This window comes from Coturnix japonica, chromosome 11 (assembly GCF_054131305.1).
Source record: "Coturnix japonica strain WE chromosome 11, WE-NBRP24, whole genome shotgun sequence".
Taxonomy (NCBI): domain Eukaryota; kingdom Metazoa; phylum Chordata; class Aves; order Galliformes; family Phasianidae; genus Coturnix; species Coturnix japonica.
The window spans coordinates 20541483-20566834 of NC_140673.1; the positions used below are offsets into that span (position 1 = coordinate 20541483).

The 25352-nt window shown below is 41.6% G+C and overlaps 1 protein-coding gene across 5 annotated transcripts in view; it reads right to left on the reverse strand.

The window, feature by feature from the left end:
• Positions 1–25352, reverse strand: part of EIF2B3 (eukaryotic translation initiation factor 2B subunit gamma) — an 87403-nt gene that overhangs the window by 46206 nt on the left and 15845 nt on the right. For 3 of the 5 annotated variants that reach the window (XM_015870157.3, XM_085511599.1, XM_085511598.1), the window contains exons 4-5: positions 24428–24587; positions 19425–19536 (exon numbers count right to left, since the gene is read on the reverse strand). In XM_015870157.3, the coding sequence (XP_015725643.2) occupies positions 19425–19536; positions 24428–24587 (272 nt within the window). Of the gene's footprint in view, positions 1–19240; positions 19537–24427; positions 24588–25352 lie in introns of all 5 variants that reach the window. The other 2 variants (XM_085511600.1, XM_085511601.1) reach the window with 2 other exon arrangements.

The following is a 25352-nucleotide window of genomic DNA, read 5'->3' on the forward strand; positions in this document are numbered from 1 at the left end:
GTAGCCCAGATGTTGCTGTGGAAGTCAGCCCAAATAGCAATGTTCCTTATACAAGGAAAGGGAATTTACTGAATTTAAAGAGATCTGCATCTGCAAATTCTGAGCAGCTTTCACACATCCAGTCTCCCCACTTGCAAACTGGAATGACACCGTTTAGCTACACCTCAATGCACTGAGGATACGTAACTACATGCAAGTATTATATCAAAGAAGCTAAGCAACTTTACAACAGAGTTGCATGAAATGTGTCTAAGCAGACAGAGCAGCACAGTGCTGTCCTTTCAGCAGCTTCATCGCACCTTGAGTGATGAAAATCCAGCCAGATCACAAGAAGTACTGAAGCACCACTCTAAGTTGGCTTTCAATGCAGAATATATAACAATAATGGAATGTCATGCTGAACAAGGGGGAGGTCCCACAATGAAAATCCTCTGAAACACAGACCACCTAAGAGATGTGCAACAGAATAGCCCCATAGATTAATATTATAATCACAGTCCCGGAGGTCAATCAGGCAAGTTTGGGCATATGCATAAACAAAACTGTGATTTCTGTAAACCAGACTCGAGGAGAAAATAGCCACACTAATCCAGGCTGATAAGAGCACTGTCTCATAACAAGCCACTAAAGTCTCTACCCATTTTCACTGACTAACACTTCAACCAGTTTATCCTCGGGTACAAGAACGGGAGTCAAATAATCTAATAGATAACAGCAAACTCCATTGCTATTTCAAATGAGCATCTTGTTACTAATACAGAAAGCTGCGCTCCCGACCCATGCCTCTGATCTCCCCCTCCATCAGCTAATCTTCACAACATATGAAAAATGAGCCAGTCACAAGAACAGCTGATACGGGGAGAATCGAATAACAAACAATGCGGGAGCTGAGAGCCGGCGCACCTACACTTATCGCTCGGAAGGAGATAATGCACAGTGCTTTTAATTATATCATCAAAGCAACGGAGAAGGTAGTGGGAGGGGCTGGCTGCAGATGGGTACGTGTTAATGCATGCAGGGTTGGGTAGTTTATCAAAAGCCAGAGGCTGGATATACATCTGAGAGGGTCGCAGGAGAGATGAAAGTTGCGACGGCCATTGTTGGAGCTCTTTAATGAGCGAGGAACGTCAAATGTGAAGCCTAAAAGAATCATACCAATTACTACATGAACTTCAGTTCAATCTAGCAAATGTAATCAAGCACGAGTCATTAAAATACATGGTAAAGCTCCCATTGGCGCTGCCACTATAGCGTCTATTATAGTCTGTGCTCCCATGCAAGCAAGGGGGCTGCTCCTGTTGTAAGCGCTGTGTGTTATGTTAAGTGATGGCAGATTTCAGCCCTAATGATGCGGCACAGAGGGCTCCCTGGCAGAAAGCTGACAATGAGGAAGCTCACAGAGATCTGTTGAGAAGTGAGGAAAAGATCGGCAATTAAAAGAGCAATTTCAAAGAATGCAATTTAATGTGTAAAATTAGCTTTTATCAGCACCTAATTCCACAAAATCCCGACTCGGGATGAGAGAGCATAAAGGTCTGCAAGAGGCCTTAGAAAGGCCTGTGTCCATCATTCCTCACGCGCCATTGTGAAATAATAAGCAGTACTAACAGGATTGATGCATGCTTCGTACATGGCATTGCTTTGAAAGCACAGCCCCGAGCTTTTTTCTCCCTGATAACCTCTCTTGGGATTTCCTCCCCCGGGGAAGTCAAGCACCGATAGAGCAACCTTCCCTTGTTAAAGGCAAAAAGATGGACAATTGTTTCAACTGTAAACTAATTAAGAGCGATTACCAGCGAGAGCTGGAGGTTCCAAGCAGCCCCGCACTCCCACTGACAGTGTGATAATGCCAGGCTGGGGTCAAAATCATAAATCTGAAGGGAGCGCACACAATGCTTAAAGCCAAAAAGCCTCTCTACTAAGCATGGGATATTGCCACATTAACCTCAGCACCTCACAAATAAACTAGCTGAGAAAGAGAAATCCCATGGCCTCCTTCCCTTTAACTTCATACAGCTGTTGGTGGAAAATATGAAGGCCTTTAAATAATCTCAAGGACCTGGGGCTATCTGTACTCCAACACTAATCTGAGCGGTGACACAATAAGAAGGCAATCACAGCTACTATTAACCTGGCTTCCGAGCTGATATGTGAATTACATCCACCGTGGGCTTACAGAGTATTAGTTCATCTCCCTGCTATCCCTCAAAGAAAAAGAAATAAATTAAAAGCGCTCTGAATGAAAATGACGGATTCCATGCATTTATGTTTAAAGTAATTGCAAGTAGCTCACACAGTCTGCATAGCCAAAGTGTATCCCCTTCCTCCCCTTCCCACAGCGCACTGTATTCTTGCAAGAAGTGCACACCATCTACTTCCAACACACCGGGCTGACCCTGCCTGTCTGCACGGAGGTGGTACCCTCCTGTTGATACAAAACCAGTGTACAGAGCCACGCTAAGAGAAGTCTTACAGCAAAAGCTGCCAGACCACCTTTCATGTCTCGAGCATTCCTACTTTTAAAGGAGAAAAAAAAAAAAATCCCTAAAACGCATTGCTCATTTACGGGACAGCTCTTGGCTGTAAACTCGCTAATAATAAAAGACCACTGTTACACTGGCTCTTCAAAAATCCCAGACACCTTATGACCTTAATTTTACACAGTGCTTTTGGCCAAAAGGATCCCAAAGCACTTAGCAAAATGAATGTCCCCACTGTACGGCGGGCCTGCGTTGCCCACCAGTGAAATGCTGCCATCTCTGGGCTGAACAGCAGCAGCTGTGGTGCACGGCTCTGCTTGCTGTCCTGGGTTGTCCTGCAAAACTGGGCCGGGGCCACTTGCCTTCTGCCAACTCCACAGGAGGGCTGAGCAAGGTTTAATTAGAGGAATCACATCATCTATCATAGAATGGCTCTGGATGGCTGTATGATGTTTCTCAGGTGGAAGAACTGGTTCAGCTGTGTTCTGAGGAACACCTGGGTGATGTAAGGCAGCTGGCACAGCGAGGAGCAAGGTACAGCTTGGCAGTAATACCATCGCCAAGCTGGATTTAAAGGCGGCACAGACTACTGCTGCCTGTCCTATGGACTGTGCCATGATCCACAGTGACCCTGACCTCTGCCTCCCAAGCTCAGTCACCCCAATTTCTTGATGTTGCTCTTCCTTCAATTTTCTAAAAATAACTTTATTTACCAAAACAAGAGGGCATCGTACAACACTCTGATTCCCTGAGGGCCTAGCAGGGAAGGATATGGCATGTTCACAGCCCAGCTCTCCTACCAGACACCCCAGCACCTGCCTGCAGACAGCCTGCAGACACCCAGGAACATAACACTTCATCCTCCCAAAGCTGCTTCTGCACAGGCCCTGCACCAGGAATGGCAAGTAGTTCAAAATCCAAATGTTTTATTGATCTAATGACCTAGAGTTGCTTGAAAGCCTTCTGAATAATAAATATTTTTCATTTATAACCTTCACCATGTGCCATTTTTCTTTGTTGTATTATATTATTAATATGCTCATGAGACTCTAGTACAAATTATGAACCTACTTCTGACAAGAAGATGTTGAAAACTTTTTGGTAAAGAAACGCGCTTTCATTGAAAGCCAAAGATTAAGTCATTTTCTTTAGAATAAAGAGTATAGGTTAGCAGGCAGAGCTCAGGATTAATATTTGTTCAAGGTCAGCAATGGTTTACAATAAGCCAGCATGACCTTCTGTACACAAAGACTCGTTATCTTGGCTCCGACGCCACGACTTAACATTTACATCTCTCCGACTCCAGCGCTGAGCACTGAGGGTGCTGACGGCTGCGTGGCCAACTCATCACACAGCCCCGCACAGAATGTTTTTCCTCACCCTGCTCCAGCTTCATCTTAGGAAAATGAGAGCAGCAGCAATTCCTCACCCACCCTGGCTCCCTGGGTGCGTGAGCATCCCCTGAGAGCACGCTGACACAGCTGCTGGGGACAGCAGTTTCCCTAAGCTTGGTTGAAGGGGCTGCTCTGCCACACTGAGTGCTAACAGCTGTAAGGAACAACACGAGGGCTGGGGCTCCCCGCAGTCTCCCTACCCCCTTTCTCCTTTCCCTGCCCTCCACTGAAATCCAGGCTGTGCACATCATTTACACTAGGTGCTTTTCTACTAGGCGATGGTCTGCTAGAACACCCACATGCTTCACTTGGAAAACAAAAGTGAGACCAACGTGATAATAAGGATGAAGTTTGGTAAGAAGAGAGGAGAATACACTGAAGGAGGGCAGGGTCTGCCAGAGACATTATTAATAGGTTCTACCCTTGAGCTCCAGCAGCTACTTGTTCTGCACACAGAGAAAAAGGATTAATCAAGCCTTGCACGTAAAGTTTCTTTCTGTGGTGTGCCAAAATATTTAAAGCAGTACATACAAAGTGTAAGCCTTTTTATTATACACATTCAATGTAATAATCTCATGCTACAGTTAAGGCTGGGATGACAATGAAGTAGATTACTGTGCACTATAACCAATTCAATTCCAACACGACGGGACGTGGCTTAGTCACTTCGTTCAGATTTGGTATTTGAGCTTATTTTTCTTATGCTGAGCTAAACTGTGATTTAAGAGATTTAATCAAGCTTTGGGAAATGCTTTCTTTGCTAAAGGAGGAGAAAGAACTAAAAGTCTGCACCTGGCAACCCTAATGATTTCCAATTTTCAGCTCATTTTGCTTCCTGCTTAGTGGAAATTCACCTTAGCAAATAATTGTTCCCTAAGATCACCAGGGCTGAAAGGATGACAACACATAAGAGGAACAAGCTTTAAGCAAACAAGCGAAGCTGGAGGATTGAGTAGAGGCTACTGAAGAACAGCAGTTCCTGCTGATCCCTCCTACACCAGTTCCCAAAGGGCCGAGCAGCAGACATATGATATATTTTCTTAAATCAAATAATTACAGTAAATGCATGGGAAACAGTGAAAGTGAATACTGGGTCAAAGCTGTAGGTCACTAGCAATATATAGCTTAAACACAGGAAGGTTGCTGCAGTTTCTTTATGCTGCTGCCCTAGACTTGAAGGCAAACAGAACTATACCCAGCACCACACCTTGCTGATCAGAGCTTTGCTCCTGAGGGCTACAAGGGTGTTCTGTGCCTGCTGGGTACAGAGGGGCATTTTCCCCACAGCTAGAACTTACAGTGTAGGATCTGCAAAATGCAGGTACCTCATGAGAGCCTTCTTCACTATCAGCCGCTTACAATTAAAAATCTCTTTTGAAATCTGTTACTGTGTACAGACCACACCTGATTGCTCTCTTTCCTTTGATAGTACAGTACAGGGATGAATTCTACCTCCCTAAAGGAAAACAGAGCTCAAGTTATGACTCAGCCCCTGCATTCAGGTACACCCTCGGGCACACGACAGCCTGGAGGTAGGGCAACATCAGTTTTAAGTCATGAGATTCAGGACAGCATCAGCATTCAAACACTACCCAGATCTGCAGAGAAGTATAGCAAGTAGTATAAATGCCACACAAGTAAAACAGAGATGCACACATTCTTTGCTGCTTTGAAAGACACTACAGTATTTGTCAGCAAATATTTTAGAAGTACCAAATATGAATGTCATGAAAACAAAGCCTTACAGATAGAGAATGCATCATTTATGCAGAGTGACGATAGAATTTACAACCAAAGGAGAGTTCAAGTTCCTCTGAAGTGCAGCCTCCTCCTCCTTATCCAACTAAAAGTAACTCTATGAGTAATTCTTCTAATACGTAACTTGCATTTTACAGGACATCATCAGAAACCCCAGGGGGTGATGAACATAAAGATCAGGGGGAAAAAAAATGACATAGGAACATTTGCTACCACAAGAAGAGTTTAACATCCATCCCAAGTCCAAGTATGCATTTTTTAAACAAGTAATTACAGCAGTAACAACCACATTGCTTTAGTTTCTGATTAGACCAAATTACTCATAACTTAAAATTTCCAGATTTGTTAATGGCCATAACAGAAGTCACTGCAGCACGTTACTGTGATATAAATACTAAATACTGATATAATTTGGAGCTTTTTTGCAGGTGTCATTACAAAGTCCAGTTCCAGGCTAAAATTAGCAAGCATTTTATCACTGCGATGCAGGACATTGGCACACCTGTAGTCTAGAGACAGCTTGGCTTCAGTAATTATAGGAGTAAAAATAAGAGAAAAGTCACTAATCTAGACTTCAGCAGTCCCTGATGGTGAAAGCAGTAACACAGAGCCATTTTCACCACTGCTCACAAGCAGAGATTGAAAAGCAAAAGGAAAAGATAGCAGCTGAATCCTCTTCTATCTGCAGCAGTGATTCAAACCATGCAGACTTGAGGTAATGAGATGTCTGTGGTGGGTAAGGGAGTTTAGATGCCTCCATCATTTGCCCTTCAAATAGTTCTCTGTACCAAGACCAGAGACGCAACAAATGCAGTCCTTCTCCTTTACCAGGCTAAACCCATAGCAGGGCAATCTCCTCATCTTGAAACACTTAGCTTCACAAAAAGAAAAAGAAAACACATAGTAGATGACCTGAAGATTATCGTTTACAGTTTTATGGCAACCTCAAATACTATTAAAATGAAACAACTTCTATTCCCTTCTTGCTTGGAAGAGACTGGGACCATTCCATGTGTGGTTGTGGACTGCTTCAGTATTATCCAACTGCATAAACGAAACTAGTGTCAAAATTAAGTTTTAAATGGCTTGAGGTTTATAGGAATTAAAGAAGGAAAAATTAAATTTGAAACTCTGCTTGTTTACTAGCACTAATTAAATATGCCAGATTTCTGGGCAAGCTTCCGAGCCTGTGGCTACTACGTTACTGGCTTGTAAAACAGTCAACAAGTACATGAGTACAAAGCACAAATACAATAACAGAGATTTCGTGTGCAGTCCTGCCCATAGTTTGTAAAGGAAAAAAATGTATTGGAAACAATCTGCAACTATAAAGACCTGTGCTAAGCCTCTAGACTCTATTAGTAACATAAAAAAGGGACCAAGTCTACAAAGGCTGCTTTTGCAGAAAACAGCATTGAAAAAAGCCATCGGAGAGGTAAGAAGCAGTAAGAACAACCCAAATGAACAGGAAGCTTTAAAAGATGTGTGATGTTTCCTTCTTTCAATGTGAACTGCTGGGCTCTGCTCTGGAAGTATTTTGCTATTAAAAATAAAAGGGAGGTTTTGTACTTAACAGAAGCGGTGGGTCTGATTATTCACACTAACAAACAGAAACTCCTCACAAATGGTAGATTTTGTGATTATGTTGAAATGCGCTAAAAATATGTTTATAATAAAAAGCCCCAAATTCACATCTGATGCACGGCAAGGACAGTATCACAACAGCATGTCCGTTTAGATGATAAACTCTTAAGGCAGGTACTATCTTTGCACTAGATCATTTAAGACCTAGAAAGCCAAGAGCTCACAGCCCATGAGCACACTGTAAAGCCATTAAGGAACAAACTACAGCCAACTTCAGCTGAAAGGCAGGCTCTGGTAGCTGCTCAGCCAGGCACGCAGGTGAAATGAAGCAGAACAGAACGTAAGGTTACCTGTCCCAGTCACAGGTGGTGCAAGAGATCACAGAATTACAGAATCACCCAGAATCACAGAATTGCAGGGGTTGGAAGGGACCTCTAGAGATCATCGAGTCCAACCCCCCTGCCAAAGCAGGCTCCCTACACCATGTCGCACAGGTAGGCGTCCAGGCAGGTCTTAAATATCTCCAGAAAAGGAGACTCCACCACCTCCCTGGGCAGATGGGGAGATGGGGGACAGAAGAACCCGCGGCCTATAAGCTGTTCTTTGCACATCCTTCTTTCAGGAAACGCTTCCGATTTATTTTCAGGATCTCCAGAGAAATGGCAAACAACTTTTAATGAGGAAACACTGGAGAATGATTTGCTGCCTCAACGGCTTCAAACTGAACAGCCTTGTACAGTGACTCAAGTTAATGTATGTTCCCACTGTACAGTAGCCTCGCTCAACTGCGAGGAAACCAGGAATTATGCTTCAATAAAAACTCAGCCACACAAATATTCTGCTATAAAAACAAGGCATAAACATCCAACTCCCCGACTTCCAGAATCACGTACATGAGGCAGAGGGAAACGATATAAAAGTAACAAGGTTTTTGTTTATATCTCGGATTTACAAGAGGAATTCCAGAAACGAAGTTCTTCCACAGAGGCACTGAATTAATTAGCCCGCAGAGCGCGCTTTATTTGTATTTGGATCTCTGACGTACATTGATTCGACCAAAAACAACAACTACACAACGGACACACAGAAAACCATTTGCTAAGCCTTCTCTATGCCCAGGCACAGCTTAAAGCTTTCAAATACAATCTCATGGGCTCTTCCTCACATGCAAATGATACTTTATAGCATATACAAAATATGCATGCTTTCAATTAAAAGCATGACCAGATCGATTGGATCACACAGTCTCACAAACCAGCCAAAAATCAAATACAAACTGAAGCCTTGAAGCAATTTCTGGAAGTATAAACTGTACAGTGTAGCAGTTCTATTTCTGGTAAGAAGAATCACCTCTCCTTTCAAAGTGCATTCTTAAATCACACTGTTGGTTCAGCAGGGAACCAGTTCCATTAATAAAAGACAATCCAAAATCAATCAGAAATGTTCTCTGGGGCAAAGCTCGGCTTATCGAGTCAGCAAGTAATGCTCATGTAACAGGAGAACGCTTGCTTCTTACTGTTTGAAACTTCTAATCTCAGTTTTGGGTCTGCCTCAACTACCTGGCTGACATAATTAGTTCCTGAGAGGTGTGAATGGAGGATTGATTCTGACTGTGACAAACAGTAACAGTGAGGGAGATGTTACTGCTTAGGGTCATGAAGACGACTACTGAGAACAGTTTCTCATCCATTTTTTTCCTCCACCGTATTTTGATCCACATCAGTACAAATCACCTCTGGTTGTCCTTCAACCAGAAACCGCCTCCTCACATTCAACACATTCATTTATGTGCATGATCTTTGAGGTCAGTATTTAACAGAGCACTATCACCTTTTACATTACCGCAATCCATGGTTCAGAAAGAATCAAATCTTCACGCACAAAGATAAACATCACCTTTTCTCCTTTATCCGGGGTAATGCAGATCTGAGGAAGCCCTGGCAATAGTACTGCTCTGGCTCCAGGGCTGGCTCCCAACGAGTGCCCCCAGCTCCTCCTTGCGTGGGAGCTGCACCAACGCCCACTACACGCTGCCAGGCAGCCCTGGCAGCAGCACAGATGCTTGTATGTTAGCTCAGGTGCAGTGCCAGACTCAAGGCAGTATTTGTAAAAGCAGGTCACATGCAGGCAAGGAACCACCTATCTGCAAATTTCACAGCGTGCACTCAGGAATAGCGGCTTGTTAAGAGGAAACAAATCGTATTTCATTTTTCACTGTGTGTCCTGTGAAAAACTGAAGAACAAATAGCATTATACACGACAATACGTTTGAATATTACTGGGGTCTGACGGATGAAACAACTGACGTGCTGAAACTGAAAATCTGGGGATAAACATGATCTGTAGCTCACACTGCATGCAATGTTACACCAGCTGCTTCCTGCAGATTGTTTTAGCAAGCACTAAATGCAGGAAAGACAACAGTTCATACTCCATACCCAGAGCAGCATTTTACATTTACATTACTGACATAAACATTCATGAGTTATGCCTGTAAGAGGCTGGAGAAGTAATATTGTGTTTATTTTAAAAAGTGAAGAAATTATGAGAGACAAATATGAAACACGCTTCTTGAGGCCACAAAGGCAAGTAAGTAGAAGCCAGATCTCTTTGTGCATTACTTACAAGATATCGTTAATGCCAACAGGTAATAGCATATCAATTGACATGGTATTTTTCAACCCTTCCAGCATCACATGCATGAAGACAAGAACTATACTGCTGTGAACAGAAAGGTACCTTATTTCAATGGTTTCCTACAACTATCAAACATCAATGTTTCTATTTTACTGCTCTTTCTTCTTTTTTACCTCAAAGACAAGAGTACATCACTGACATGAAAGGTCAGACAACATTGCTGCAAATCCTTCAGATCAACAGATGTCCAGAATGTAACAAATCATTTTAAACCTCATGCACAAGGTTATACCTGACACATCGGAAGGCCCATAATCTACATAACAACTCCAATATCATCAGGTCCCTTCCAACCCAGGTCATTCTGTGATCATAATCCCTTCCTCTCAGCAGATAAATACTAAGAAAAAATGATAAAGTTTTGGGTTCTTGTGTTTTTGCTTTTTATTTTCTTCAGGCTGTTTCCTTCACATAGCAATGGAAATCAGAACACACAGAAACCTGCATTCTAGAGCTATGCTACTACAGCACAGATCTAAAACAAATGCATTCAGGAGAGGTATTCCTTAAATCTCAAACATATACTACCTTCAAAAACAGCAGGATATAGAAAAACAGAACAGCAAGCATTAATTTGGCTCAGCGATCCATTCCCTCAATAACCAGAGGCTACCTTTAACCACATCGATTTAACAAAGGAATCTAAATTGTGTAAATCTACATCTCAATTAACATTTTGTTTAGGAAGAGTTATGGAACAGAAACTGAATGTAATCATTTGCTTGCACAGTGGCTCCAGAGGTCTGGGAGGGAGCTCATGAAGAATGAAACTCAATGTGGGAATGGTCCATTATTCTTTCAATAGCGTCTGGTGCTGCAAATTGTGTGTGTGCATACTTTCCTACTTGAAAAGCTTAGGTCTTCAGTAGCTTCTTGGTCTGGGAAAATGGCAGGCACCCAAATGCTAACACAGGGATCTAGGAAAGAAATCTACCTGAAGAACAATATTTTTCAAGTGGCTTTAGAAGTGAAAAATGGCCATAAAGAGAAGTCTCACACTCAAGGGATTTTATTCCTTCTGTCTGGCTGCTGTTCGTCAGGTGCCATTCCCTGCACACATCCCCAGCACATTCTAATGCAAGAATGGAGAGGGCCTCTCTGAAAATAATCATACTTGCTGAAAGACCTGCCCTGCATAAATATCTCTAACAAGAGTACAAACAGAAATCAGCCTTCTTACCCAATACTTCAGCTGAAATTTATGGCACTGCTGGCCGTGATTCTGTTATTACTGTTCTACCTGGCGAAGGCTCAAAGTCACAGAACTGGGAATTTCAGAGGTATTTTCAGCAATGCAGTACTCACTGGGGGGTAGGTGTGGGATGGGGAGGGGGAAAAACAACAGAAAAAACATACCTAGTTCTATTAATGTTGTGCCAATGCGTGAGTGAACAAAGCTACATAATACATGTATCTGCATACATGCGTTCGCGCACACCATAGAGACAGGACAGAGAGAAGTTAGGGACAGGCACGGCCTCTGAAATGATATTTAATGCTACAGCTTGGGAATAATAAAGCAAGAAAAAAAAATCAAAGGGAATACTGAAAAAACAGCCTCTTGTGCTCTTGCAAATATCACCAGCTGCTGCAAGATTTATATGCAGAAAAACTAGAAGTTCAGCTTTAACTCGAATTTCCCTCATTTTCTTACTCACTTGCTTCCAAGACTTGGAGTTTAATTAAAGTCCATCAACCACAAATTATTCCTTTAAAATTCTATACATATTGACTGAATCAGATTAGAAAAATACAGCTTATGGATGTTCCCCAGAACCCCCCTCTTTACAAAGAAGGAAAAAAAATATGAGATGAAGGATTTTAAGATCATCCACCAAAGCAGAACGAATAGTTATTGCTGGCCAATGCATAAGTGTATGCAGCTACAAGCAAATTACACTGAAAATGAGTAATTGTGCTAGATACAGCATTCTGCATTGACAGTTTGCACATCAAGGACCAATTGCCACTTTCTCACAATTTCTAACATGACAGTGTGTATTTGGTGACTGAGGAAGCGGAGAGTCTTATAAGAAATCTCCAAGACAACTGGCTAAGAAGTTTTACTGCTTGTAAAAGGGATCTCTATCTAATCTTCTTTAGCTGGAGAAATGGTGCAATAAATTCGCTGAAGAGAAAAGAAGGATTTAAAGCCAGGGAAAATTAGGATTTTTCAAAGCTGAAATGTAGAGGACATGGTGCCCTTAGGAACAGATCCCTGCTATTTACTCGATCTACTGGAAGAACTCCCGTGGAGCATGTCTTAGCAAGAGAAAGGAAAGCTTGCTATGCTCTTCATTTCCTGTGTAATTCCAGAAACTGCCAGCACAATGCTGTTTGGGGAGAACCACACAACGGCTATTCAAGAGGGAATTCAGCATTGTATTCTGAATGAATGGAAACACTTTGAAAGATATATACTTGCTGCAAGTAAAGTAAGAAGGCAAACCCAGTAAAGATCCCGGGCACACATACACCTCCAAGTAGTTCATTGCATATTCTCACTCTTTCCGCTGAGACTTACACAACATTCTTAGCGTTGCTAATTGCAATAAATCACCCAAGCTGGAGCTCACACTAGCTACGAGTAAATGTAATAAAACAGCATTAAAAAAAAAATTATGCAACTACAGTTCGACCGACACCAATAGCCATTTGCACAGAGAGATGATCGTTTGTGTGACCAGAATGAAGGGAAGGCTCTTCTAAGTCCGGGTTTTTTCACTTGATCTAGATGAATAGGTTCCTTATGAAATTTCTATGGATGTTTGCCTCCAGCCCACTGCTGAAATCTTCCGCTAAGCATGATTATATAAAAGATTAAAATGCAGACAAAAACCCAGCAATGCTGTACAGTAAGCAAACCACAACCATAAGCACTAGTTGAGCTCAGGAATCAGGGCCTCAGCCCCAAGCAGAATCAGAACTTTTAACTGAAGAGGAACAGTCACATGCCTCATTTCACCCTTACTTTGCTTTAAACTAGGCTGTTTCCTCCCCCCAGTATTCCACATTGGCTGATAAATTCCCCAACGGCGGGTGTTAACTAACTCCGCATTCCAGTCTGCTCTGCGTCATGGAGTTCCACATCCCGCTGATGAGGAACACATGGCTGACATGTGGTGGGGAGAGCCTGACAGCACTCACACAAGTAGGGATAACTCCTCTGACCTTTGGCTTTTCTTCTCTGTACCATCCCAGCCACACAATAAGGACTCTGTGCCCCTCTGTGGCTTCCTGGTCATTCTGGGGATGCTGGACACAAGGTGAAGCCCTAAAATTTCAACACGCAGCTACACAATGCCTCTCTAAATATACACTATGGCTGAAAACATATGTTGAGAGCAAAACATGGATCGCTCTGTGCCTCTCCTCTAACCAGACCATCCATAGGAACTTCTACACCATAGAGATAACATCTAGATCAATGGGGATAAATACGTCACTAAAACAACCAGCAGTGGCTACGTTTCCTTCCTTTCTGCACTGCGGTGCTAAAATTGCACGGTGGCAGCTGTATCAAAATATTAAGTTTTGGGGTGTTTTTTTTTTTCTTTTTAAATGAACAGAACATTTGTCATCTTTTCAAGATCCAAGCTCCTTTCAGAATAACACTGAGATGCAACTTCAGTATTATCCAACCTGATGACTCATAGAAAGCACTACATTCACAGAGTCACACGCACTCTACAGTGTCCAAACAACGCGGCCGTCTCTTCCTCCTCAGAAACCTTCAGAAAGTAAAACTGAGTCATGGGCTAAATGCTGGTCCGAGTCCTGAGCATCACACAGATGACTAATGACAAGACACATAACATGCATTTACTGACATTTAGAAACCAAATGCTGAGCTTCGTGCTCTCTGCTTTTAGTCCTACACTTAGTGTCAAGAATCCTGCAGTAAAATTTAACCCATTGCCACTAACTCTTTCTATAGCTAAATTCAACAAATTCAGCAAATAAAAGCACTAAATCTAACGTTTCCCTGGTATTTGGATAAATCCATTATAGAAACAACACATCATTTAAGAAATACTCAGTTTCTGAAGTTGAAGGCTACACTCATTCCCAATGTACCTGCAGAAAAAGCAGAGTTGAAATGCATAATAATAAAGGCCAACTTCCTATGAAAACAAATGCCTTTTAGGTTACAACAGTTACTTCTAGTAACCTGAGAAACTTCTCAACTGGCAAACAGGACCTCCAAGGGCATCTTTGGAACATCTACACCCAACTTATGCCTCAAAAACTCACAGGCCGGTATTTATACCGAAGCATTCAGCAGAGTCATCTTTTGTAAAGAAATACGATTAAAGCTATGCCATTTTTAAAAGCATGGTTATAATCTGAGAAGTTAGTGTGTAAAAATCACACTCTCTTATTCAATAGGGCCAGCCCTCCTGTTTTGACTCAGAGTCAGATCTGCTTGCTTTACTGGCGAAAATAACTTTTTACAACTTCTAAAATTCCTACTAGTGCTGTGAAACCAATTCAGTTCTGAGAAGGAGAGCCAGATATAATCTGGCTCGTGCATCTGCAGGAGGATGATTACCCAAATGTACACATGCAATTCCTGTTTCTGTGTTGGAAGAGCCAAAAGCAAACATGACTTAATTTCTGATTATAAGCATTCATCAGAAAAAGAAGATATTATTTATGAAAAGAGTGGATATGAAATAATTGCAAGAATAGACCTGGATTAACAGCAAAGACATTAAGATCCACACATCGCTTTTACAAAGTCACGTTTTAGAGATAAGAGAAATATCCAACATCTTTTCATGGTGTTCCTTAAAACATCAGTTGAATGCAAAGAAACCCCCTAAGTTTTCTACTAATGAAAACTATCATATTTTTCCCAACACAGGAGCAACACCAAAGCCACCGTACACATCGTAATCTTGTAGACAGCCAAACCCAGCTAAAAGTTATTGCTGCCTGCTCTGCCCTGACTTTTTCCTCTGGGTTTCCCTACAGAGCGGGGTTATCATCACCGTCCTTTCAGATCTGGCAGGACCGCTCCCTAAAGCACAATGCAGAACAGAACAGGTTATCAAAGCCTTGCTTTTCTATTTATTAGAAGTAATCCACCTCATTCTGACACATGACTGACGAAGTACTCAACCTAGAAGAACATCTGCCCACTATCTTGTTTAGGATGCTTTACACAATGGAAAATCTGCTTCTATCTGTGTTGTTCCCATCCTTCCTTGTGGAACTATATCCGACAAATAAAAAACAAATGAGCCACCGCAAGGGCAGCAGAGCATTTCAGAGATGCCATTTTCCCAAGGAGGGCAGCTGCAGAACAGAAAACCTTAGGAAGCTGCTGAGTTTATGTATGATCTGCTTATTTAAGGCAAATTATCAGCAGAAAAGGAGGCAATATCCCAAGGCAACTGAAAGGAAATCAAGTGTATCAAAGCTATTTCGGAACTCCCATTACCTACACACTTGGCAATGCGGACATCCAGTGTTATACTACACTGTTCATTTTTAGTCTCCTGATGCAAGAGGAAGGGGAAGAAAAGCCTCACTCCTGTCTTACCCTCCCTCCTGCTTTTTACTAAACTATCTTAAAAACAGATCTGCATTGTTACTTCAAGGTTACTAATGTTAGTACTACATATATTTATAGATGAGGTATTCCTTTCTGTCTGAAGCACATGAGGTAATAAGTAGCTGGAATTGTCACGGTGATTTATTAACATATTCTCTAGGAGAAGCCCTGCACCTGCGTCTGTGCAGATGGAACACCCACGAAGACTGAACTCACCCTTACACAGCCCACAATATCTTAAAAGGAAATGCTCCAAATTTAGACCTGTTCCAACAGGTGTCTTTTACTGTCTCGCTTTGCACGACCATAAATATCAGAGGTGGAGTAAAAAGTTCCTGCCCATTGTAATCGTGCTTTGAAAACAAATACTTTTGCCCCATCTCTCTCTGAAAACAAAAAAGGCAGCTATGGAATTCTCATCATTTCCTCACTCCTTCATTCTGCCAAGCCCTAACTCAGAGATGTCACCGGCAACACTAGGCTCCAGGGATGAGCACACAGCTTTCTTTTTTCCTCTTCAAAGAGCCCTCAACTGGCTCTGAAACCTCCCCATACTGTATTTGTATTTCTTTCACTATCGTCTTGCAGCTATTTGCCTGAGTGAATGACATGCACAGGCTGTTCAGGGCTGTTTATAAGCTCTCATTACCCAAACAGGAACCATTCCCTTCAAAAAGCCTTCATGAGCAGTGTTAGTCTCTCCAGGCACTATCAATAAATGTGCCTCTCAGCCCATCCTAATGCACACAAAATGTGCCTGAATGGACATATCTGATGCTGTTTTGCCTTTAGTATACTACAGGAAGGATGCTACCTGTAAGACCTGTCATCAAGACGATGGCAAGAACAGAGAAAAAAAGGATAAGCAAATGATGAACAGAAAGCTTTTGCCAAACTTGCTCTGACGATCAAAGGAGAAAACCAAACCTTTCTCTGGAGTAACATTAAGAATCATTTCTCAAAACCAAAGCAGCTATTCGCAACTCACACACAAAAACAAACCAACAACCCAACGGACCAAACCAAAGCAACAAATCCTGAAAAGAAATTCTAACCAAATTGAGAAACAGAGCTGCACATCACACCCTGAACTCAGAAATCCTATTGTTTCCTTCTGTAGTGCTTCTTGTTATTACAAGAATGCCCGAGTCAAGAGCAAATAAATATTTAATACTCAACAGGTACTCAAGAGAATGTGTATTTTCCCCTGTCCCTCCTCACCAGCTGCTCTTTTATGGCAGGAAAGTGAAGAGCGTGAAATCCAATGATAGGAAGAAGGCAAAGGTCAGGAAAAAGGTTTTTCTTCAAGGATTTAAATTAGTGTTCTACAGCTTTGGATGTTTTGTCAACAGAACTTCCCTCCTGTGAGAACGGGAAGCCAAAGGTCCTTTGAACCTCTTCTGTACGGGATCTAGATTTTTACCAGTAACAAGAGTCCTCACTTTAGAGAAAAACCTCATCCTCTCTCTTCCCAACTCTTCCACCACTCCCCTCCCTGCTCCTTAAAAGCAAGAAGGGGTGGGAGAGGAAAGAAAACAAAATGAAAAGGATCTGAAAAGCAAACCGAGCACTGAAGGAGTTCTAGAGTTCATGTAACAAGACCACCATAACCCTTCAAAGAGACCATTAAAAGCAAAACAAACAAAAGCAATACCCTCAAGATGTCTATTGTATTTTACAGAGGAATGAATTGAGTGCACTGGAAATTCTCCCATCTTGCCACAACGTCTGTTATTTCATTAAAACAAAGTCCAGAGATCAAGAAACGGCCAACATGGTAGCTGAAAGTCAGTCACATCAAGTGATCCATAAAGACAAACGAGATTGGGCTTGCTCCCTTTTTCTTTTCTCCTTGCTTTACTATGATGTTTAAAAAAAGACTTCAAAGATAGTTTGAAGCGTTGCTTTTGTTTCTCACATGAGAAAGCCAGGGCTTGAGCAGGTCTAGACAACACAGTGGTTAAAACTTCATTAGCTGCCAACATTTTGTCTTCCTAGAGCTCCCACAGTTGTTGCTACCCTGGAATTGCCTCATTAGAAAATATCTGAGGATATCCATATAGTATTTTTCTTCCTTCAGAACTTCTCCAAGATGGCAGCTGTCAAACAGAGCACATACTAGCACCCACAGCACAGCACCCACAACAGGCTGTTTCAGAGGGCAGCAACCTCAGAGGCTCCGCCAAGTGGGTCCTGACCCAATGCTTCAGCCTGATGTTTCAAACTGCCAGGTTGTTTGAGATGTTATCCTTCAAATCTTAACACAAAATCAAGGGTTTTGGCTACTTCTATGCTTCACCTGACAACTTTCACAGTATGTGCCCATATTTTATTTTTACTTTTTTTTTCTAAACTTACCACATCTTCTCTCCCTGTACTTCTAGACTATCATCTGTGAATTTTACCTGGAGGGTGGTTAACACTTTGCATTATATTTACATACGCACAGCTATCAAAAACAGAGACACAGATTTTATCACATCCACTTAGCATCAACATTACGTTTACCAGATCCCAAACTGCCACATTCAATAAGGTCCGCTGAAGTCAACGTAACTGAACAGGTGTTCCTGAAGACAAAGTTTGGCCTGCAGGATAAAGCCTGATTAATTTAGCTATAGGGTAACAGGAATGAAAAACCTCTGCTGAGATGAACCTGTAAAATCAGAGGTCAGCTAAACTCACATGTGTTACAGCAATTCTTGGGTTGCTGTACTACAGACACCCGCTACCACTAGAAAGCCATAAAGAAAATCCTAAGTAGATAAGACATTCCTCCCTAGCTCAGAATAGACCCAGAGTGTTTGTTTGCTCAAAACCTCAGAATGCAACAGTGCTGATTTCCTGCACTGTGCAGATAACTGCCACGAATGAACAGAACACATGCCTGCAACTCAATCCAAGAAAAAAAAAAATAGGTGAGAGACACTGAGGACACCCTGAGACAGGCTCTTTCCATCACAGCATTTAATATGGCTCACTCTTGGCTGCCATCATCAAGGGTAATCCTTCAACTCTGGCAGAAGAGGAGTCATCTTTCCATGGGTACATAGCATCCCCCTCGCATCTGGTAGAAGGATGTTAAAGGAAAGATTACACCTAGCAGTGAATTGTTAAAACCCAGATATTTCAAATGGCCTACAGGGTACATCAGAGGTATTTTCACAGAAGAGATTATCTGGGAGCAGACCCCAGATGTCTGCATCCTTGACTTACAAGGTCCACATGGATGGATTTGCAGCTCTCAGATGGCTGCCCCACAGGTGTCTAATCTCACAGAGGTGAAAGCCTGACTGTCAGCTTGGGACAGACAATAAAGGCTGGGCTCTGAAGGAGCCAGCAGAGCTTTCCACAGAAGATGTCAGACATTATGAATCTTAGAGAACTAAAGTCGCTGTACAGAAGAATATAAAGAGCAACAAACCATCCTTCATTCTTCTGCTAAGGGATATGAATTATACTGCACAGGAACCTCAGCTAAATCTGACACATTTAATAAATGTATCCAAATCCTCAGTGCAATTTAATGTTGGATACAACACAGATTTCTAATGAATCTTTCAAGGCCTGGAAACGCAGCTGAGGTTTCGTGTCTTATATGCAGAAGCAGTTCCATGAAACCCTGAGAGCCTATTTCAGATACTCTGAGATTACAAAGTTTCATTTATGGATTTAGGCCTATTGCTTTTGAATATCAGAATGTAAATTGCATCTGAGCTATATTAACACTGCATTCACTTCATGGAAAGTTACTTTTTCATCCATACCGTTTTCCCTGGAAGTTTTCGTAACGAAGGTACTGGACAGGTTTATTAACTGGTTGTGATATTGTAGCAAGTAATAAGATACTGTTCACTCCCTATTCCAAACGGTCATCTTCCTCCTCCCATCTTAACCTTTCCTTAACAGTGAAGTAGGAACATTCCAAGTTCTGTTTCTATTACAGCTTACTTCTGCAGGATGGATCTTTTAATGACAAGTTCTTCATCTAGGTCAGCTTCATTAGCCATGAAGAGCAATCTTTTTCCTGTGTCATCCACTCCAATGAAGTCCCGCTGCTCCACTGAAGTTAAAATAAATAAACAAACAAACAAACAAGAATTATTTAACCCTGCCTTAATGTAGGCTGGAAAGACAAATGGATCACCAACCACCCTTGAAATATATAACACTAAGATTCAGACTGACCCAGTAAACCAGTGAATCATAATCCTCATCATAAATCACACCACATTAGAATTTGGTAGTCTGGAGAAGTTTATGAATTCAGGTAAGAAGTATCTACTTTGCAATTGATCTCCTGTTCAGATTTCTATTTTTGTCTGTATTTATCTGAAATCACACGAACAAATATAAAGGTATCGATTCTGAAACGTGTGTTTCCAGAAGGGTTAATGTCTTCTGTTTATAAAACAGCCAAGCAAAAGACTATTTAATTGTTACCTGTGCTACCAGGGCAATTCCCATCAGCTGCAACCAGTGACAGCACATCAACAGGGACTTATTGTTTTCTACAAAGTAGAAGTTGTTTTCTACAGCTTCTGAATACAGTGGTGGAGCTTATTCTCACCTGCACCTCACAGTACCTGCCTCAGCTGGCGGCACCCATATGCTGCTCTTTAAATGAACACCAGAATGCCACGCTGTAGTTCTAACAAAAACCTCTTCCTAAATACTATTATTTTGGGCCACACTGGCAAATGCAAAAATCTCTAAAGTTCTAAGCCATAACCACACACAAGAAACAGCTCTTAAAGAGGTCAGTTCTTTATGATCTTTTCTCAGCCCAACTGCATTTTGAACCCAGTTTTCCCCAGTTCAGCCTGACCCTTGTTTTCTTATTTGTTCCTTCAGAGTTACCGTAGTAATAACCACTATCAAAATAAAGTCAAATCGACACAGATGTTGAAAGCTGTCCCTACTGGCAGCCTTTGAACCAAGTGATCAAGCAAACCCTCTTCTAAGAAATTAATCATACAGCAAAGAAGTACAAAAATAGGCCTGAACATGCAACACCGACAAATCAAGTACCATCAGGATAAAACTCATTTGATGCAGAACATCAGAAATAAGCCCTCAAAGCAGTGGAAATCCTCATTTTAAGGAGAGCAGTGAAGCTGGAGAGCAAGGGTAGCACTGCTGCAAGTGTTTAGCAACAAAAGACAACGTTCATCCATTAGCTAGAGACAGGAGAGCCCTTCATACTGGCATTACTCAGTAAGGATGATAAAGGGAAGAATGAATACATAACTATTTCATTGAATCCCTGGGAGGTTAGAATGAGAAAAATGTTAAACCTGCATTGATGTTAACTGAAAACATGGGTTAAAGTATTAAAAAAGCCAATATAGGATGTGTTTTGCATCTTCCTGGTAGTTAAATAAGGATTTGACACAGTATTGCAATTTGTTAATTATGCTAAAAATTAGATCCCATCAATTTTGAGGGCTTTAATGACCTAATGAAATCACAGTATCACAAGAGAATAGAAGTGGGGTAATTCAATAAAGAGCAGAAAGTTTTCAGTCTGGTTTTCTAAAGCACTTTTTAATCACATAATTAATTGAGATTTGAGAAAAATACACCTTTGTTAAAGGTTCGGAATCTCCGCCCTTTCAATTAAGGGCAGAGAATCCACACGATGCAGCCTGTAAGACCACCAAGAGGTCTCCTGGCAAACATAGAGAACACCAGTGATGACATGCCTGCTGCTTTCAAGACAAGAAAAACAAGCAGCAGAGTCACCATCCCCATCTTTTCTGCCTTACTTTATACACAGCAAAGTTCACTCTCTTTTTCCCCCACCCCCCAAACCCTCTCACATCACCTTTAAGCACATGGCTCCACTCCAGGTGCGAGAGCTCCTGACACTTGTTGTTTATTTGGCTTAGCACCATTCCCTACCATTCTGCTTTTTTTCCCCATGCCTCTTATTAATCAACTTTAAAAGCCAATGAGACAATTTTAATCAACAGATGATCCTCTAAGTGTGTAAAAGTCAATAAACTTCATCCTGTAACATGCACCCAAATTGCATCAAGCACTGCAGAAAACTACCAGTATGAATGTACGGCTGATTAATACTGCAATTTCTGATGGTTTAAAAACTGCTCCTTACATCACAGGTCTCCGATATAATATCCTAAAAGCAATGGCTTTGCATTAGGTTCTGTGAGACACGGATTGCTGCTGTTCCTTCTCAAAAGTTTAATTAATTTGTAGGAAAAGAGACAATAAATAAAGTTGTTAATATATTTAGTGGCTTGTCAGGACTAGGGCTCAACTTCCCAATGATAACACTTTGCAGTACAGTACAAGTACATAGAACTGTGCATGTGCCGTGAATCAGAGAAGAAGCTAATAGAACATCCTATGCAAAACTGCCTGCCACATTCCACATCAATATCCAGCCTCCAGCTGCCCCTAAGCTTTCTCAAACGTTCAATAGGAAGCTTCTAGCATCAGGTGCCTGCCTGCAGAGCAGCAATTAGAAAGCTTCAGTGAAAACAGCCCATCTGCTTCTGAAGTTAAATGAAAAAGAGGCAGTTAACCTGAGCTTAAACAGTTGGGTGGCAACTGTCTTGAGAAGTTCTGGTATTCCAGCTCTTCAGGAAGAAATACAACACTCCTAAGTGCTGCTGACTGGTGTCTCAGGAGTGTACCTTCTACCATCTCACTCCACTATAAATCTTTGGGAAAAAAAGGCAGTTTCACACACTTTCTCAAGTCTTCTATTTTTGCTGCAAAAACCCCCGTATACTTAATTCTTAAGGAAAAGCTGTTTTGATGGCTCTGTTCCTAGACCTGATCAAATATCAGGTGTCACCTAAGGTCTTCTGTACCACCAAGAGGCACAAGCAGGGCACACAAACCACAGGAGGCTCCAAAGCCATGCTCAATCGTTATGGTTTTGCAACCTATTTTTTCTGATATAGAAAAAATAACAACGTAAAAAGCTCTCAAGGGGGAGGGGAAAGAAAAGCATAGAAATATGGACTCTGCAAGTCAGGCTGGAAGGGGGAGAAAGCAGTTCCTGAACACTGGTGGAGATAGGAACTGGGGAAGAACACCAGAACATGGAGACAGGAGTCAAAAAGAGAAAATAGGAAAAGGTGACCATGGGCAGATAAATGAATGATGCTAATGTGAGAAGTCAGAAGAAATGTAGGGGATGGGACTGTTGGTGAAAGGAGATGAGAGTAAGATATGAGAAAGAGAAGCGGGATTCTTGACGAGGATCCTGAAGGGCAAGACTAAGCAAAGAGACTGACCAGGACAAGAATGGGAGGTAGGCAGTGGCAAGAAGTCAGCATGGAAAGACAGGGATAAGCTAGGGTGATATTGACAGCAATAGGATCCACACAGTCAAATAAGAATGAAAGGCAGGAGGGTCCTGTACTCCCTAAAATCTACTGTCCCTTCCTAGAGGCTAGAAAAGAAACCAAAATTCCCCAGTCTCACCACTCCCCTACTGCTAGAAAAAGACTGGAAAAGGCCTGGTAGGGTCTGTGTCTCATCTGAGGCAGTTCACACACAGAGAAAACAACTTACTAATGTTATCCGTGACAGCTCAAGTAGAGTAGCTGTGAGTGGGAGACCTTTACATCTAGCTCCCACAGATAAACACTGTGGGTGTTAAAATGCTTCCACATGATGGAATTTCAGTGTTTTCAAGTTCAGTCTTTCACAAGGCCTGAGAAATCATACACAATATTTAACACTAATGCAGGAGGAATAATGCTACAAAGTCAAACACGCAGACATGCAAAAATAAGTAAATTAAGAAGGCATGTGCAACTCGGTGTGTTTATACTTGGTAAGTCTTCAGAGGATCTTGTTTATCCTCATATACCTCATCACCCTGCCCTGCACGCTCAGAGATCACTTTCTGTGCTAATGATGTTTAACCATAGATCCATACATTTATATCTTCTGAACACTCAGCTTCACAGTTGTAGTAAAACACTGTCAAGAGAATTACGTGCCACTATCACTATGACTGCCTTTCAAAAAACAAGGGGGTTTAGAGCTGTCTAAGAGTCCAAGTCCAAAATGCTCTCAGCCTTGTTATCCTTATACTTTGCTCCAGAAAATCTTTGTCTAAGCAGCTTTCTTTTAGAAACTCATTTCCTCCACTTTCAGACACACACGTAGTCCAACTGTTGGCTTGCGTTTCACTCCTCTCAAACAGTTTGAAGCTGTGCTTTCTTATTTGTATTACCGTAATGTCTCTGAGCTTTAATCACAGACCAGGACCCACTAACCTGGCAATAATCAAGCTTCAGATATCATTAAAAGAAAATGAGAGGTACACTATGGGAACAACCATATGGTATTTAGTACTTCTAGCACATAAGTAAAACAGGGATAATAACCCTGCCCTGCCTTACAGCACTGTTGTGAGAGTAGATACATTAAAGATTACATGAGATATTATGGTAAGAAGGACCAGATAACGATCTAACCAAATCCTTGAAATCAGTGGGAGTTTTGCCTAGCGAAAGGCTCCTGGATGTGATCTCAGAATAATTCTCTACAGACAAGGAGAACGGAGAACTTCTAGAAGTATTTGCTATCCATCTAATGCAGTCAATGGTAAAATTCCCAGCTACAATCTGACTGACGCAGAGTGCTCTTAGAAACTAACGGTTATAATGTTCATATGTAACAAAAATTTACGGTTTGATCCAAAACTCACTAAAGTCACCTGGAGCTTTTCCCTCAGCTCTTGTGAGCTTTGGACCACAGCCTGCACGATTACACGAGTGTAATACTTAATTCTGAGCTGGAAAAAAACAAGTCACACCCCCACCAGGGAATGTGAGGAAAAACAGGATATCTGTACCTTCTTACTTCTTTCACTTTCTGATTGATAATTGTACGCCTATGACACGCATATCAAAAGACAGTGGTCTCACTCTTATTTATTACTCTATATACTCTTGTTTACATACCAGGCTTTTTTTTCCCTTTCTGTCCTGGTGCCACTTCTGTGGGTTCATGAGCTTTCTTCATCAACATGGACAGAGTAGCATCGTGTGTCCGAAAGAGATCCACGACTTTATATAAATCGACGTCCGTGATCAGATCGCAGCTCAACACCAAAACGTCCGTCTGCCAAGGAAGAAAAAAAGAAACCCCTCAGAAATACAAACGATTGCATATGGATTAGTATTTGATGACTTGGCTCCAGGTCATAGAGAATGTGATCATGAAAACTGCCATTATCAGCCCCTAACAGAAGGAACTGGGAAGCAGTACCCATGGATCTCAAGATCGCCATGCAAATCTGCAGCATTTACTATCACTACTTCCAGTTGCATAATGATGTAGGAAAAAATCTTCCTGAAGAAATCTTTTTAGCTGACTTCGCATCTGGCTACAAATCACTGGAAAAGATATTTAAACTATGTTATTTTATCAGGAAAAAAAATCAAAGGCTATCTAGGATGTGATTTACTCAGTAATTGCAGCGTGATGGTGGGCTCAGTTTAGAAACACATTTCCTAAAAGCAACAATATCCCATATAAAAAAACAAGGAAGCTCGGTTCTATTTAATAACAGGCTCCTATTTAATTTTGATCTCAAAGGATTCCAAAGTGCCTTACAGAGTAATTAAGGGAAGTGTTGCACATATCACAGAAACGCAGTCACACAGTGAGTGAGACATATCAGCTCCATTAACTACGCACGCTGTCAAGGCACTCTGGCTAAAATCCCTCACTTCAGAAAAATGTTCAGCATTTCCCATGGGTCACAGAACACGCTGCCAAAAATCTACTAGTTTGGCAATTATTTTCATTTAAATTAATCCTAATACAACATCTCAGCAGTATGACCTACAAATAACTAGCAAGTTTCTGCTGTGTTTTTTGTTA